The sequence below is a fragment of the Lissotriton vulgaris genome, chromosome 3_1 (genome assembly GCF_964263255.1).
Source record: "Lissotriton vulgaris chromosome 3_1, aLisVul1.2, whole genome shotgun sequence".
Taxonomy (NCBI): domain Eukaryota; kingdom Metazoa; phylum Chordata; class Amphibia; order Caudata; family Salamandridae; genus Lissotriton; species Lissotriton vulgaris.
The window spans coordinates 1,644,045,077-1,644,063,216 of record NC_141689.1 but is presented as its reverse complement, the minus strand read 5'-3'; the positions used below and the strand labels follow the sequence as shown (position 1 = coordinate 1,644,063,216).

The window sequence follows — 18,140 nt, the reverse complement described above, 5'->3', positions numbered from 1 at the left end:
TTGAGAACCTTACATAAGTGGAACCATGATGGAGTAAACAAAGTTGCTCTTCATATGCAGGAATGAATGGACAATACATCCTCCAGCACCTCCGCCAGACAGCATGGGTGATAAAGAACTGCAGCTTCTGGACATATTACTTTACATGACCCCTTTAATTGTCTTCACTGTGAAACACGACTCGTGTCCAAATGGATGATATTTATGATTTATTTACAAAGATTAAAGCATAAACATTACATTAACATAGTGTGAGCAGGGCGTGACGGGGTTTTAGGAAATCAACTGATTTCCTTACCTCAGGCATATAACTTAAAAGTGACTTTTTGATGAAAATAGGAAATAACAATAGTCACAATAGCAAGAACATCTTGTACTCCGCATAAATCTCAAATGAAGGTTAAACTCTTCACCTGCCTTAAAAATCATGTTCACAACCCGTCTCAGTCCTCGTTCCCGCCGGTCCACCTCTTGCCCATCCCGCCAAATGCTCCTTGCCTCTCACCTACCAATCTTGCCAGTGACCACGTCAGTGGGCCACCCGGCCCCATCACCCTGCCACTTACACATGCCAATCACTGCGCGCCCATATCACCGATCCTAGACCTTCTAGCAAACCCTGCTCCGTCGGCCTCCGAAACCCCCGACCAGGGCCTACCTCTCAGGTCAACCCAGCCTCAGTAACACACATCCCGATATCACACATCTAGCACATACCACCAGAGGCGTCCTGAAACCCTTAACTTCCTGCCCACGTAATCACTCTGCACGCCGGGCTACTAACACTCCCAATAGGGCCAACAACACTAATATGGAAAAGCCATACAAGTACACTGATCGACTAAGCCCCAAAACCAGGCTGCAAAACCAGTCAGATGTAATAGCCCCCACCCCTTCGGCCCCCTGTCCACATGATCATCCCTCTCATAGGGATGCTGACCGTCAGCCTAAACCCACCTCTAGGCCACCAGCACATACTATCAGAACGGCCCCCCTGCAGCCGTCCCCCTGCTTGCTCTCTCCTACAGGGCTCAATTCCTGACTCGCTCAAAGCTGGCCAAGTTATCCCCATCCTAATAAAAACATCGCTGGACCCTGCCTCTGCCGAGAACTATAGACCCATATCCAACATCCCTCTCCTTGCCAAAGTTCTGGAAAAATGTGTGCAACAGCAGCTATGCTACACATCAACAACTTTCACCTGCTTGATGACTTCCAATCAGGGTTCATACCTGGTCACAGCACGGAAACCACCCTACTCCATATAGTAGATGACGCTCCCCAAGCCCTCGACCTAGGCAAAACTTGTCTCCTAATTCTCCTACTCCAAGACCTGTCCTCTGCCTTTGATAAGGTTAACCACGAAATTTTCCTAGAACGTCTCAAACTTAGGATGGGGTTGGATAGCACTGTCCTTGAATGGTTTAGATCCTTCCTCCAGAACCGCTTACAGAGAGTCCTCATCAACGGTAATCTATCCGCCCCCTTTCCGGTTACGGTTGGAGTCCCCCAAGGATCAACCCTCTCCCCAACCTTCTTCAACCCTTACTTTGAACCTCTCACCGAGGTGCTACGTGCCGTCAACATCTTGTACCTTATGTACGCTGACGATACTCAGATCTACATAAAAATATCTTCCCCTGAGGCCATTCTCTCCCTGAACGAGGCCCTGAAGCTGACAGTCCACTGGCTCACCGCCAGCCAGATAAAACTCAACGCAAGTAATACTGAATTTCTCCTGATCTCCCCACCCAAACCCAATTGAGACATCCAGGAATGGATCAAGACCATCAAGCACTAAACTGCCCTCCTACCATTGTTGACTCAGTGAAATCTCTTGGAATAACCCTTGAAGGTAGCTTGAACAAGCGGGGCCATATAAACTTGATGGCCAAAACGGCCAGATTCCACCTGAGTTACCTAAGAAACCTAAAACACTTCCTTGATGTGGCCGACCTTAAAGCGGCAACTCAGGCACTAGGTATTTCTAAATTAGAATATGGATGCTCTATTCTTGCAGGGCTACCAAAGAACTCCCTGGCCCCTTCAAAGCCTGCCTCAACACTGCCGCCAGACTCAATACTGACTCAAGGAAATTCGACCACAACTTCCCCACCTCAAAGCTCTGCAATGGCTTCCTCTAGAGGCCAGAATCCAATTCAAACTGGCCTGCATTACTCACAAAGCCCTTTTCTCCAAATCCCCTCCATTTCTTGCACAAAAACTTGTGTTATCCGGAGGAGCCAGAAACTCTCGATCTGCCAAAGACCTACTGCTGCAACCAGCACGCCTCCGGAGAACAAAACCTATAATCAGACCTTTTCTGGGGCTGTGCCAAGAATCTGGAACTCTCTCCTACCCACCATCTGAAGTCTTCCGTCCTTGACACACTTTAAGAAGGAAACCAAAACCTTCTTAATGGGAAAATACCTCGCCTAACGAATACTTTACAATCACCATATTAACTTACCCAACTCTCCACCTCGGCAATTTCCATGGCTTAAACGGATGATATCTTCTCTGCACTCCTGGGCATCCCACCAAGAGCTGAGACTGCATGCCTTCTTGTATAATGTATCTACTTGTTTTAATTTTTATATCACATGTAGCTTGAACTTTAAATGTGCAGCGTGCTTTTCTTGTATAATTTATCCCATACCTTTCCCAATTTATCCTCCCAGTCCCTACGATTGTATAATGCCCCTTAATCCTGTAAAGCCCTCTGATACCCTCACGGGTCTGGTTCGCGCTCTATAAAAGTATAAAATAAAATAATAAACAATAATAATAAATAATAAGCCAGATTAACCACTCTCCCTGAAAGAAGCACGTATAAATGCAATTTCCGATCATATAAGCCCAGTTTGTAGGGAAAAAGTCCATAATGTCCAAGCCAGGGCACACATGGAGCTACAAAACAAGCTGGGCAAATAGGCCAGGTCACATTGTTTGCTGAAATCATCAAACAGAAATCTTAATTGGAATTTAGATATGGTCAAAGTCAAATTTTGTTTAGCAAACAAATTAACTGACCATGACATGCCGATGCCTAAATATAAGGCCTACAGTGCATTCCAGTGAGCCTGCCAGCCCTCGTTTGGGCCAAGCCGAACTGCTGCACTCCTACCCCAAGAGTAGGTACCAAATCTCCAAAATCACAGAAAACAATTAAGGGTCTGGGGCATTATTGCTCATTCACTACATATGAATTGATAATACTGTTTTTTCACCAAACAAGGTAGAACTATTGATTTTGCATTGAAACCATTAAAAAAGCATGAAGAGTCTGGGGTTATGAAGTTCTTCTCAGAACTGGTGTCTCTGTGACAAAGAGCAGGTGACCTACCACTGTTTCTACCTTCCAGAATGTAGGTTGGGTGGGGAGGTTGGGTACGAAGACCTAGAATTCCTACAGACAATATTAAATCGCTCTTTTTAAGAACTTCTGGCACACAAACGTTCTTTCCATACTATTGTGCTGGTGGACCTGAAAAGTGTTCCGTCTCCTCTCACATTTTACTGATACACCAACATATCTCTGAGAAATGATGTAGCCCAGTGCCTTTTCCAGTTTTCTAGTTTTGTCTTGACCAGAAGGTTGGAGACCTGTGTAACATTTGCTTTTTGTTTTGAATTCTAATGAACCCATTGATATAAAAAATATTGAAAACACTTCCAGTAACCCAGCTATCAAACAATATGTTGTGAAACAATATAGTTGTTTCTCCAACTAATCTGGTTTTCAGTCAGGTTAAAACATTGGAACAGTCCTCCTTGCTTTGGTGGAAGGTATGAGATAGAGTCCCGATTTGAATGATGTCGGGTCACTTATAGTTCTAGATGTGTCAGTGGATTTTAACACCATCAATGATAACATTTTAGTCGGGGAATCAGAGCACCCATAATTAAAAAATAATATCTTAAAAATGCCCTAAAAACACTAATTTGGTTATTTATGCTCGTGGGGTGTCCCAAAACTCTGCTCTATTGCTGCTCTTATTTAAAATCTGTCTCCACCAATTGACAGACTTTATTAGATGATTAATATTTAATTTTTAATTATGCAGATGAGGCTTAAATTATTATTACGCTGAGCCAGTCCTCTAACACTCACACATCAAATCTGCTAGCATTGTCTTACTTTTCTAAGACTGGATGTACAGACCTTTTTTTAAACTGGACAGTCAATACAAAATAGAGTGACTTCTTTTGCAGTTACTGACTTAGCCATGTAAAGAAAGCTAGATTAAAGCCCTAGGACCTTTCTGGTAACCCGGCAGAGAAGTCAAAGGCTTTGGGACAGATTTTGAGTTCGGTGGACAGGTTTCTCTATCACAAACGTGACAGGTATCCCATCTGCTGTATTACAACTGCATTTATATCGAAAAGCACCTATAATATGGTGCACCAGGTATCCATCATGTTTGTGAAGGAGTAACCCAATTATGTGATTCCCTGTAAGCAATCCATGTTCCTGCACTGATGAGGTAATCCCATGTGCTGCTCTAACGCTCAGCTGGGTCTCTCACTTTGAGCACTCATTTCCAATCTCAAAGGGCTATCTTGGCAACAAGGAAATGCTGCATTGTTCTAATTAACCATTGTACCTCTCAGACAGGAATTGGAACTTGCTTTCTGCTGGCACTCATTACACCTAATGTGGATGACTTCATTTCTCATCTTGACACAGGGTTTAGATCTCCAAGCTTTGTGACCGAACTGTCTCTTTACAGCAACACAGGGTTTATTTTCAAAGAGTTCATGCGACACTGCTCATCAAGTGAAGTTGCTGAACTGCATTGCATGGACGGAAATGAGCAGAACTGCGCTGTATCTTCAAACAAATGGTGCAGTTCTGCTCTCTCCATGTGCTGGTGCACTTGTGGCTGCTTTGTGCTAATGTAGGCACCCTTGAGCCATAATGCAAGAGTGTCTGTGTTAAGGTCAGTATAGTTTTTGTACAGGAAGGAATACCTTCCTGCACAAAATCTATCCTTTAAAGCTATTTCTTCTTTATATGTGTGCTGCAGAATACAAAGAGGAAATCATGAGGAGAAATAAATAAATATCTCCTTTTTTACATGTTTGTTCAAACCCATGTGTACAAATCTGGGTAAATATGGGTTTGCATCAACATTGATGTGTGGATCCACGGTAATGTGCACTACCCTGGAATCCCTGCATTGCGTTTTTTTTTTTTTTACAATGTACCACAAATAACTATGTGTGTTTCTTTGTAAGTACCACAGAGGATTTTCCATCGGGTCTGCGTAAGTACCACAGAGGATTTTCCATTGGGTCTGTGTAGAAAAAAAGAGACACAATCCTGATGTAAAATGTTTGAAAATCTGACTCCAAGGAATTGAAACTCTCTTCGTCTGGAGGTCTAGCATGCTGAAAACCCCAACCAACCACTCTTCAATCAATCAATCAATCAATCAATCAATCAATCAGTTCAAGACTTTATTTGGATGCAGTGCATCGTCCAGAAAAGCAACACTCAATGTAAACAAGACATAATAAAAAGAAGCAGTTCATAAATATACAAACCAACACCTCTTGTTTTAGTTTGTTATAAAATGCATCAATTTACAAAAAGTGTTTTATTCTATCCTAAGTGGATCATTAAATGAAACGCAGCATCACTGTGAAAGGCATAATCTCCTGTGTTGTTAACTTGATGCTCTCTCATACTCCTTTATGAATAAATTATGAAATCAGAATTGTAGCACCAAGGTTTGAACCTAGTGCTTTCAATGGCAGCATATAAAGAAAACCTTCTTACCACCTTCAGCTGCAATTTTAGCTATAACATATATCCATGTACTTTTTAAAAATATGCTTTCTCAATTTATTCAGAGGATTTGCCTGAAGGCATCAGTGCATTTCACAATTAAATGACATGACGTGAGGGATCTGGAAAAAAACACTTTTACATTCACGGTAAATGTAGCTTGCGAGTAGAGGAACAGGATGGTGATGCTGATCTTAATTTGTTCGGTTCAGCGTGTATCCACAATGATTGTCGTAGGTCTGCAGTGATGGTTGGCTTCAGGAGGGGTGCGATGGTAACACATTTCATCCTTTCGGGCCATTAATGCTGGAGGAGATATTTGAATCATCTTTAAGTTGAATTTGGAATGGGAGGTTTCGGACAGAGCTCAGTTGAGAGAGATTAGAGGAGCTCGGGAGATGGGTGCTTTGGGCACTAAAAAGGGTGGCAGTGTAGAAATGCAGTGATCCAGATTTGAGCATCATTTTACTATTTCTGAAGATTAATGGGGTTAAGAAAGTGGTTCTGACTATTAGTGTTAAAGCTGTCCATTAGATCGGTGTGTATAAGGAGATAGAGACAACTGCCGGGGATGACAGCTGGTTGGGAGGTTATCTTAGTTCTACCCCAGCAGATGTGCGTCTGTTCACTTGTCATTTTAATTTCATAGAATGTAAGTTTTGTGCCTGGCAGGAAACTACTGAGATTTTTGGAGTTGAATGTTGTGTATGTTTTTGCCAGTGGCAGATTGTAAGTCATTCTAGGGCATATGGCAATTAAATAATAATCTAAAACGACTTTATTAACAGCTAGCCAGGTAAAGCCTTAAGAGTCCATTTCAGAGTCGACCTGAACACTGGTATTTAGACATGTTTGAAACTGACAGATCTGAGGGCACTTGTGTTGCTGTTTAGGTCATTTTTAGTTGGGGGGGGGGCGGCGGGGGGTGAAGCCCTACCAGTTGGTGACCCTTCTCTCTTTAGAAGAATTGACCTGCGTGTTGCTTGCTAGAGAAGAAACACCGAATATGAGTTTCTGAATTTTGTTCTCGAGTTTGTTTTTAAAGCACATTGTATGCATCTTTGTTCGGTAAGAAAGAGTGAGTTGGAAATTGGTTGTTTGCCGACCCTAAAGGGTTTTCTGAGTCAGTATGATGTCTTGTAATTTGTACTTTGAGGTGAAATGAATTTTCCAACTAGATGTATTTTTTGTAGAATTTATGGATACCTTTCGCGAATCTGGGGTGTATTCTGAATATACTTGTCTAGCTCCAAGTTAAAATTTGATGCAGATGATTTTGTAGGTTCTCAAATTATAGTGAAGAGTGTTTTTTTGAACACTTAAAATTTTTGTATCAATATCTATTTGGGCACACTAAGTTGATTTTGGTTGGTTAAAAAGTGCAGGACAATTACTCTAGATTTAAGGTATAGGAAAATAGCCCCCTTGATGAAGTCCAATTGACAATGGCAGTTAGTTTATCACTGGGGGGGTGATGGTACAAGATATTTTGCAGTAACTCCACTATTCCCAACAGGTAAAGCGTTTGAAAAGCGATGCCATTTGGTTTAAGTAACTATAGAGAGACTGCGGTCTGTATCAACAATTACAAATGGAACAGAATAAGTACAGAAAATATAATAATGACTAGGTCTTACACTTCTTATAGAAATAAAATATTTTAATTTTCATCATGAAGAACCAGGAAATCACACAAGGGAAGTAGGGGAGTGTCATGGAAAACACTTAGGGAAATTAAAAATGAAACATCAGGCATACGATGGTGATCCCACTATTCTTGTAGGGTTCAAACACAGTCGACTTTAGCACCTTAACACAAAATTGTTATATATAAATTACTCTGTTTTGATGCAATGGTGCTCTTACTATTTTTGGCCTAACTATTTGATTAAGTCTTGGCCAAACTCTTATGCCTGAGTGTTTATTTTTAATTTTCATATGTGTTTTCCGTGACACTACCCTACTTCCCTTGTGTGATTTCCTGGTTCATCATGAAGAAAATTAAAATGATTATTTTTCTATAAGAAGTGTATGACACAGTCATTATTATTTTTCCGTGCTAATTTTGTTCCATTTGTAATTGTTGATAGGGACCGCTGTCTCTCTATAATTACCCATACCGGAAGTCCCTTTCTGACCCTTTGGGGTCCCTTGTCTTCTCAAAATATATATGCCATTTGGTTTAAGGTCACTGGGTCTGTTAAGAGCAGTCCAGCACTGGGCCAGGTTAGCTAGATTTAGGTAACTAAACAATTTCTGAGGCATTAGGTGTTACAGTCATCGAAGAATATATACTGGGTTAAGGAATTAAGATATGGTGACATACAGGCCACTTGCTTCTCTTTAAATTAGTTGAGATTTGGTACAGGATGGGCATGAATCATGGACTCCGCTAGTTTAGAGGAAGTATGGAGATAAGAATGATTGGGATATTGGTTAGGAAGAGGAAGTTGAAATATTTATGGGTAGCAATGTTGAATATTTTGATTTGATAGGTACTAGCTGACAATACTGAGCAGTCTCTGCAAGGATGATTGAAGTGCAGTAAATCATGTTTATTTCACTTAAATGCAACTTTTATATCACATTGTTCACTTTGGTCCAGCATGGCATGGAAACAAATCTTTTGAGAGGAAAATATGTTATTAAAAAATTAGTGTACACTAATATTGGGATTTCTTTATTAACAATAATGCAAACAATGTTAAACTATATGCTTGCTCGATCATCAATGTTTAAGTAAACATTATTTTTCTTTCCTGATTGCCGTTACAATAATAGTTTTGATTTCTCTTCTATACAGTTGGGTGGCAGCACTTTCACATGAGAGCACTCTACATATTGTATCGTATTCTAATTGCATTTATATAGCGCTTACTACCCCTGACGAGGCGTCAAAGCGCTTTTTCGGGGAGTAGCACGCTACTCCGGGACCCATAGAGGATTAGTGTTGAAATAGTATAGTGAAACATGCAAGTACATTTTAAGTGGTGGATAGGTTAGTCAGTTAATTGGATTTGGAATGATAGCAGAAGGATAGAGGAGGACAAAGGTTTGTATTTATATAGCGCTTGTTGACGCACGCTATTCAGGAAGCCTACAAAGGATTAGTGATTAAATAATATGGTGAAATATGAAGTAATTTCAATGGTGGATATTTTAGTCAGTTACTTGGAGTGAGAAGGATAGGGGAGGGATAAAAGGGGAAGAAATGTTTGCATTCATATAGCACTTGTTACCCCTGATGGGTGTTGAAGCTCTTTTCTGGCGAGTAGCACGCCACTCCAGAACCCATAAAGGATTACTATTGAAAATTAGTATAGTAAAAAAATATGAAGTAATTTGAGTAGTGGAAATGTTATTCAGTTATTTGGGTAGTATATTAGTATAGTTTAATATGGATTTTGAACATGTTAGTCTGTTAATTTCGATTGAAAAGGATAGTGGAGAGATAAAAGAGTGAAGGGTTTTTTTAAAGTTTTTTTTAGGTCTTAGCAGTAGGAGGAGGCTTTTGGATGAGTCAAAAGGAGTTTTGGAGGGGAGGACTCAGAGGGAAGAGTTTAGAAAGGTTTGTTTTTGGGGGATCGGTATAGTAAAAGAGGTGTCAGATGATGCAAGGAGGGGTAGAGTAGGGGAGAGTCTAGAAAGGGTTATTTTGGCAATAATAGTAGTGGTATGGGGTTTGGAATAAACGAGAGAGTGGATGTAAAGGATATATTGATAGATGTATAGAATTAGAGATAGGGTAGTGCATTGGAAGGAGTAGTAGAAGAAGTTGGAGATGAGCCAGAAGGTTGGGCTAGAAGATACATTTAGTGAAGTATAGTCTGAGAAATAGGGTAGTGCATTGGAAATGCTAAATTAGAAGAAAGTGATAAATATATAGATCCATAATTACATTGAAAGTATATAGATACATAAAAGAGGTAAGTGAATGTAGATTAAAGATATTGATAGAGGCACAGGATGAGAAATAGGGTAGTGCATTGGATATGCTTTTTCAGGAGAAAAGTAACAGACACACAGATCTAAGTACATGGAAGGTACATAGATGAGAAATGGAAGTATGTACATGTAGACCAAAGATGATCTTTATTTATTTATTATTATTATTTTTTCTCTCAACAACATATTTATTTTACATGTTTATACAAAGTAATACACAAAGATAGGTACATATCTATAGTGAAAACAAATGCTTGTATACAGAGGGATATGCTGTAAATTTCTGTTTCCGTATGGTGCTTATGTGGGGAAGAGTCAAATCTTGAATAGTTTTCTGAAGATAAGGTGGTTGTCAGCAAACCTTATGTTGGGGGTAAAGAGTTCCATAGTTTGGCTCTTTTAACAGAGAAGGATGTGCCACCCATGTTTTTTTTTCTTGTATGGTGGGATTTTAAGGTGAGATGCTCCTTTTAGCGCGGAGGTTCCTTTGTTGAATGTGTTTAGTGATTTTATTCCTGATGAAGAGTGGTACCATTCCATGTATTGCTTTGTGGGTGATACAAAGCAGCTTGAACAGGGATCTTCTGGCAACTGGTAACCAATGCAGGGCTTTCAAGGCAGGGGAGATGTGGTCTCACGGTTTGATATGCAAAAGTAGTCTGGCAGCCGAGTTTTGAATCCGTTGTAGTCTTTTCATGGTCGTTAAAGGTGATCCATGGTAGAAACCATTGGCGTAATCGAGTTTGGACAGAACAAGGGAGATAGTAGCTTGGACCTTGTGTGGAAATCCCAAATGAGGGAAAATTTGTCGCAGCATTTTGATAGTAGAAAAGCTTGATCTTGCTAGTTTATCCACTTGGGCATTCATCGACAGCTTGGAGTCCATGGTCATTCCGAGGTTTCTTACTTCCTTCGACACTTTAGGCAGTGATCCCAGTTCATCAGGCCATGTGGCAAGCATGTTTTAATGTTTCCAGTTGCCACACGTGAGTATTTCAGTTTTTGAAGTATTCAATTTGAGATGGCCCCAGGTCATCCACTGATTCATGGCTCTGAGACAGCTGAAAATTGTTGATTTTCCAATGTCTTTGGGGCATTCCAGTTGAAGGAGTGTTTGCGTATCATCTGCATAGTTATAGCATGTATGGTGAAATTTATTGCTCAGTACTGGTAATGACTTCATGTAGATGTTGAAAAGCATGGGCGAGATGATAGAACCTTGAGGGACCCCTGCTTTTGTGGAGTACGGTTTGGACAAGAAAGGTGGGGTATGGATGACATTAGTTCTGTTTCGAAGGTAGGACGCAATCCAGTCTAGAGCAGTTCCCTCTATGCCGGCTTCATAGGGTCTCTGTTTCAGAGTGTTATGGCCAACCGTGTCAAAGGCAGCTGAGAGGTCCAAGAGAAGTAGCGCAGCAACCCCGTTGAGGTCAACTGTATTCTTTAGGTCATCCCAGATGGCAAGAAGGGCAGATTCAGTGCCTCTTTCTGGACAGAATCCTGTTTGGAAGTCTGAAACAATGTCATTCTCTTCAATGAATTGTGACATCTGGGCAAACGCTGCTCTTTCTATCAGTTTTCCCAGGAATGGTCCATTTGTAATGGGTCTGTATTTGTCAGGGTTCAGCGTGTCCAAGTTTGTTTTCTTCAGTAAAGGGCATATGTATGACTTTTTGAGTTGTTCTGGAAATATTCCAGTAGGTAAGGAATCGTTGATGATTCTTCTTACTGAGTGGCAGCAGAGGTTGTTAAAAGAATTGTCATGAAAGTTTGTGGCAGACAGGGGTCAGATGGGCTGCCGGCAGGCCTGCTTGCTTTGACCAGGTCCATAAATTCATCGCGTGAGATGTGTTAGAAGGAACGGAGAGGCTTGATTAGAGCATTCCTGGATTGTTGTTTTGTACAAGGGTTAGTGCTGGTGCTTTTTTTCTGTTTTAAGTATGATTCCAACGTGTCTTCTTTGTCCGTGTAATGATTTGCCACATTGTCTGTGAAATCTTGAGTAACAGGATGAGTACCTTCTAGGCAATTTGGTTTGCGAAATTCATTGAGTATTTTATAGAATTCTTTATTTGCACATTTAGCGTTTTGAATTCTGTCTGAATAGTACCTTTTCTTAGCTTTTTTGATAGCAGAATTGTATAATCTGCTAATTTTCTGCAGGTGAAGTTTGTCTTGCTTGGCGTTTGTTTTGAGCCAGGTACGTTGCAGCTTTCTAATTTGTTGTTTTATGTCTTTTATTTCTATGTTTCTCCATGGCGCTTTTTTTCTTTTGTTCTGTTGTGTGATTTTGAGTGGTATCAGGATGTCAAAAGCTTCCTGTAGCCACTCATATAGATTTTGAATAGAGTTTATGGTTTCCAGCTTTGTACTGGATGTTAGTTGTGTTTCCAAGTGTTCCAAATTGAGTTTGTTCCACGGCCGATGAGTGGATGGATATAAGGTAGTTTTAGGTGAGTCACTTAGTGTTGTTTTATGTTGGAAGGCAAGCAAGTGGTGGTCTGACCATGTGACTGGAGTTATGGTTTCAAAGGTAACTAGTTCAGTATTATCAAAAATGACATCTAGGATATGTCCAGCGGTGTGTGTTGGATTGCGGACAATCTGATGCAGGTTCAATGCGTCTAGGCTGCTGATCACAATTTAGTGATGCACGTATGGGCCTTTACAATGGTAAGAAAATAGGTGCAGGGGTATATTTACAAGCGCATTGCGCCACATGAACATCACTTTTAACAATGTTCCTGTGGCGGTATGCCCTGCACCATATTGACAAAGTGGCGTTAAGCCACTTTTTGTGGCTAGACACTTCTTTGTAAATATGCTACCCTTTCATGCAGCTACCTGTTTCAAAGGGGCGTGCAATGGGTGTTGCTGTGGGCGTTGCACCACAACACCATTGCTTTTTGATGCTGACCCAGATTCACAAGAATGTGTACATCTGTGGCAGTGCCAAAAGCTAACGCCATGCATGGCGCATGGGGTGAATGCTTTTATAACTCCTCGTTTTTTGCTTTTTCTATGTGAATTGTGTTCTGCAGCACACAGAAAGAGCAAAAAGCCATTAATTATTGTTTATAAGCAGGAAGATGTGCCTTCCTCCACATATAAACAATAATTGAATACTGCCGATTTACTACTTCTACGTGTGCTGTACAATGCCACAAACATAGAAGTAACAAATAGCCAATATGGATTGTTTATGAAGGAAGGTACACCTTCCTGCACATAATCAGCCATTCCCTGCAACGGAGGGGTGCAAGGGTGGCCGCATTGGCCCTAGGCAGCTTAATTTTTTAACCAACACTAGGGAAAATGTAGGGGTGCACACCATTGTAGTAAATATGACGCATATCTGCGTTTTGAAAATGTCGGTGCGCAGCGTTGCCAAATTTGGTGCAGCTCCCCGCTGCCGCATTTTCTAGTAAATATACCCAGCCATCTGTTGCATCTCATTTTGCACCGTAAAAGACAACACAAATCCCTAATAAAAATAGGCTACAATATTTATCAGGTAAATATCACTAATGTGGCCTGTAGTAATTGCAGTTCACAATTTTACTTTTCATTTCTTTAATACACTTTATATTTTGAAACGAATTGTGACTTTAGCAGAGCCTGTATCTATATTTCTCTCAATGAAAGGTGTCTTAATAAGTCTCTCAGCGCGATGAGCTGTGCCACTGATGCTGGAAGGCCGATTAAACAGGTTGAGGCTGCAGGGCAATGAAAATAAAATTGCGGAAACAATATTACTTCAAGTACCAGAAGGCACTGGTGTCACATTAGTGACCAACATTAGAAAAATATTGGGTGGCTTACCCTCATGTAAGGGTGTTGCCACCCCACTGTATGATATAGGACTGCTTGTTTTAAAAAAATTCTTCATAAATATGGTGTTCAGTGATTGACAGGAGTTTTGCTAATTCAAATGGATTCTCGTGGTAAGCAAACACAGTCTATTTGGCTTTGCTGAACGTAAATTAGACGCATTAACTTATTTTCTTGTTTTCCCATTTGTTGAAATTCCTGTGCAAAATAAGTTATGGTTTCAGCCTTTGAGAAATGGTGCATTAACAATGGCAAAATATGAAATAGTTAAGCTGAACTTACTTGTTCCATGCTAATCAAGCGTAATGTAAGTCAATTTAACCGGAGAAAAACAACAAAGAGATCCCTTCATTAGGCCTATTCCTCATGCTGACAGAGTAATAGAAAAACAACTGAAATCAATGTTTTACCTGTAAATTGTTTTGTCCTGGATTGTCTACTGATCACTGAACTGCAGTAAAAAATGCCTTGCTCTGCAAGGCACAGATAGGGCACAACTTGCAAAACAGCAGCTCCGATTGGCTAAATATAGTATCCAGTTGTTGTTTTGCTTTGTAACCACTATTTTTTTTAGTGGCTAAGAATTGATATGTTTTAAGTACAGTCAATAGCAATCCATGCTTTCTAGATTCGTGCATGTAACTGAAATATTTCTGGATGTGGTGGTTTGTGGGCAGTGTGATCTAACCTGCCTTTTCTTTGGTTCTATTTCAGGTAGTGACAGAGAGTGAGACTACACCGGTGGAGTCATGCTTCACACAGCCTTGTCATGCTGGCAGCCATGTCTGGGTTTGGCTGTGGTGCTGGTCTGCATGGCCTCAGCCCTGGGATGCCCAGCCCGCTGTGAGTGCTCTGCCCAGAACAAGTCGGTCAGCTGCCACCGGAGGCGACTCTTCTCCATCCCCGAAGGCATCCCCATCGAGACCAGAATCCTGGACCTCAGCAAGAACCGTCTAAAAAGTGTGAACCCAGATGACTTCACTGCCTACCCGCTGCTGGAGGACATTGACCTAAGCGACAATATCATTGCCAATGTAGAGCCTGGGGCCTTTACCAGCCTTTTCAACCTGCGCTCCCTGCGGTTGAAAAAAAATCGTCTGAAGCTAGTGCCCCTTGGGGTGTTCACTGGCCTGTCCAACTTAACTAGACTTGATATCAGTGAAAATAAAATAGTGATTTTGCTGGACTTTATGTTTCAGGATCTGCACAATTTGAAGTCTCTCGAAGTTGGGGATAACGAACTTGTGTACATATCCCACAGGGCTTTTAGTGGGCTACTTAGCTTAGAACAGCTCACTTTGGAAAAGTGCAACCTCACAGCTGTACCGACAGATGCCCTCTCACACCTTCACAACCTCATCAGCTTGCAGCTCAAATATCTCAACATCAATTCTTTACCTACAATTGCCTTTAAGAGATTGTTCCGTCTGAAGAATCTAGAAATCGATTACTGGCCATTGCTGGATATGATGCCTGCTAACAGCCTCTATGGGCTCAACCTCACATCTCTCTCAATTACCAATACCAACTTGTCTGCCATACCATATCTTGCAATGAAAAACCTGGCCTATCTTACCCATCTCAACCTCTCTTACAATCCCATCAGCACTATTGAGTCAGGCATGTTGGCGGATTTGGTGCGTCTTCAGGAGCTGCATATTGTGGGTGCCCAGCTGCATACCATTGAGCCACATGCCTTCCAAGGACTCAGATTCTTGCGAGTTCTTAATGTGTCCCAAAACAAGCTGGAGACATTAGAAGAAATTGTGTTCTATGCTCCCAAAGCTTTGGAAACTCTCTGCATAGATGATAACCCACTGGCCTGCGACTGTCGCCTTCTTTGGATGTTTAAAAGGCATCCCCAGTTGTATTTTGGAGGCCAGCAACCAATGTGTGCCGGACCAGACAACGTTAAGGAACGCTCTTTTAAAGAGTTCCATACCACAGTCCTCTCCTTTTACTTTACCTGCAAAAAGCCCAAGATTCGCGAGCGGGAGACGCAGCAGCTTCAAGTGGATGAAGGTCAACCTGTTAAACTGGTCTGTAATGCGGATGGAGACCCACCACCAGTCATCTCTTGGTTGACCCCTGGAAGACGAATGGTTTCTGCCAAGTCAAATGGAAGGGCCACTGTCTCTTCAGATGGCTCGCTCGAAATAGGATCTGCCCAAGTTCAAGATAGTGGAACCTATGTTTGCATCGCCAGCAATGCCGCTGGCAATGACAGCTTCACAGCCTCCCTCAGTGTGAAAGGATCTCCTTCAGATGGATATATGTATGATAACAGAACCCCAATGTCTATGACAGAGGCCAATGAGACCAATTCCAATGGAACCAATACAAACATGACATTCTCCCTGGACCTTAAGACCATATTGGTGTCTACGGCAATGGGTTGTTTCACGTTCCTAGGTGTGGTCTTATTCTGTTTCCTCCTCCTTTTTGTATGGAGCAGAGGGAAAGGCAAACATAAAAACAACATTGACCTAGAGTATGTACCCCGCAAAAACAATGGTGCTGTAGTGGAAGCAGACGTGGTCTCTAGCGCCCCTCGGAGGTTCAATATGAAAATGATTTAGCAGGCAGCCACAAACAATGCTTAGTCCTACGGCATTGTGTCGGAGTGGTGAACCAACTTTGGCACTCTAAAGCGCCATAGTGGAGGCAGCTGTCATTGTGTCAAATAAAGCTTTTGACACAAAAGACTATCTTGGTTGTACAGTGGAGCCCTCTCAACTCAGGGCTGGTATGCTGCTGAGGCCTTTCGCAGAGTTGGTTTCCTAATTGTTTGCATTGCAAATATTGGCATTCTGGGGATCTCAGTAAGACTCTTGGCTCAAGTTCATGGACAATTGTGCACCATTTTCTACCACAACTTAAGGAGGGAAAACAAACCTACAGTGTAGGATTTACTATAAAAAAGAAACGTTTGTCTAAAACATATTCAAAAGTGAAATTTGTATCTATAGAAGTCATTTCTTTAAGCCACGCATCATAAGCTTCTTGTTGGCTCCAGACTCAGAAAAATTGGTATAACTTTTCTTTTTGTTAGCATACACAGTGAACATTTAAAGCAATACGGATGAGAAGTTGTGCTTTAGTGATCCACTGATTCTAACCCCGGTGTGATGTCAATCACCACTCAAAAACACAAACAACTGAAAACAAGAACATCCCCCACTATCCGTATGGCTGAAATAGGATACCCAAAAACTAACGTTTAAGGCAAAGATGCTTGGACTCTATTAACTACTGTTAATGTTAATAAAGGCATATGCCTAGTTTTGATACAGAACGGAATTATTTTTTTATATGTGATATCACCCTGGACCAGTTTACTGTAATAAACTCCTTGGTTTCATCCGTCAGATTCCAATCTAATAGACCTTGGCCGACACTAGCAATCTTTGGATACTCTTAAGAAATTGAAATGTGTATGTCATAGCTGGGTTTCACTTTACATCATCCACTCAGCAATGTTAATGTAAAATGTAGATTAAAGAGAATAATAATTTGATGACGACCTTGTATTCTCAGCAGAGAACATGACACCCTATCATTTAAGGATGCACATTTTAGAATGTAAATCTACTCTTACTTTTGATGAAAATTGGATACCTCTCTGATGCCAGCTTCTTGAGTTAACCATGCATATTAGGTGAACGCTGCAATTAATGTAAAATTTCCAAACACAGCGGATGCCAGTCGGCCTTTAAACTGCCAATTCCAATGAACTTTTAGCCGCTGTTAAATTTCCATGTTTCATAGTTCTAAACGATGTGCAGACCAAAAAAAAACAAATCGCATCACATGCTTGTCCCCTTATCTCGGTTCATATGTTCTTTGTATTTTTTTCTTCCACGGCTGGAGGGGGTGGGAAAAAAGTTTTTTTGATATATCCTTTCTGTGTATGTGTTTGTTGATTATTTAGTCTGCTCCTGTTTATGTTTTTAAAGGGTTTCATCAAAGGGCTCAGAGTAACGATCATGCTGTTGACCCATGGTTGCGTGCAGACCAGCATATCTGTCCAGCTTTATCGAGTGTTCCATTGATGCATCTTGTAGGGTCCACCAATGAACGACCTCCATGCTCCAACCAGAACTGAAGCCCCAAGTCCTTCTCATACAATGTTCTGTTTTAAGTTGATGGTGACAAGGAGTTCATGAGATTCTGGGAAAACTCATGGGATGTGGACCATTTTTTCAAACGTGGCATTTGTTCAACTAACAAGGAATAAATACAAGGGTTCTACAATGAGTTGTGCTTTGTGGTCTTCCTACACCTAACCCAATTTTTCCTTCCAAATCTTTCAACAATTTTGAATGGCAGAAATAAAGCAAAATGTAGTTTTGTGATTTTGATTGGTTAAATGTGTATTAAAAAGAGCTGACGCTCAGGCTTCACAAGATGGCAGTAGTCACAATGTTACATGTAAAGATGGCCAAGCAAACAGTCAAGGACATTTCGGTGTGGTTGCCGCAGCAACTCATCATGAAGGATTGATTAGTCAAGTGATGAATGGTATATCGGATAAAGTACCATTATAATGATATTGCAAGTCACAGAGGAG

The 18,140-nt window shown here is 41.1% G+C and overlaps 1 protein-coding gene across 2 annotated transcripts in view; it reads left to right on the top strand.

Moving 5' to 3' along the window:
* Positions 1 to 17,824, top strand: part of LINGO2 (leucine rich repeat and Ig domain containing 2) — a 2,438,702-nt gene extending 2,420,878 nt beyond the window's left edge. For both annotated transcript variants that reach the window (XM_086962132.1, XM_086962133.1), the window contains one exon: positions 14,285 to 17,824. In XM_086962132.1, the coding sequence (XP_086818258.1) occupies positions 14,320 to 16,149 (1,830 nt within the window). In that variant the 5' untranslated portion in view covers positions 14,285 to 14,319 and the 3' untranslated portion in view covers positions 16,150 to 17,824. The remainder of the gene's footprint in view (positions 1 to 14,284) is intronic.
* Positions 17,825 to 18,140: the final 316 nt, after the last annotated feature.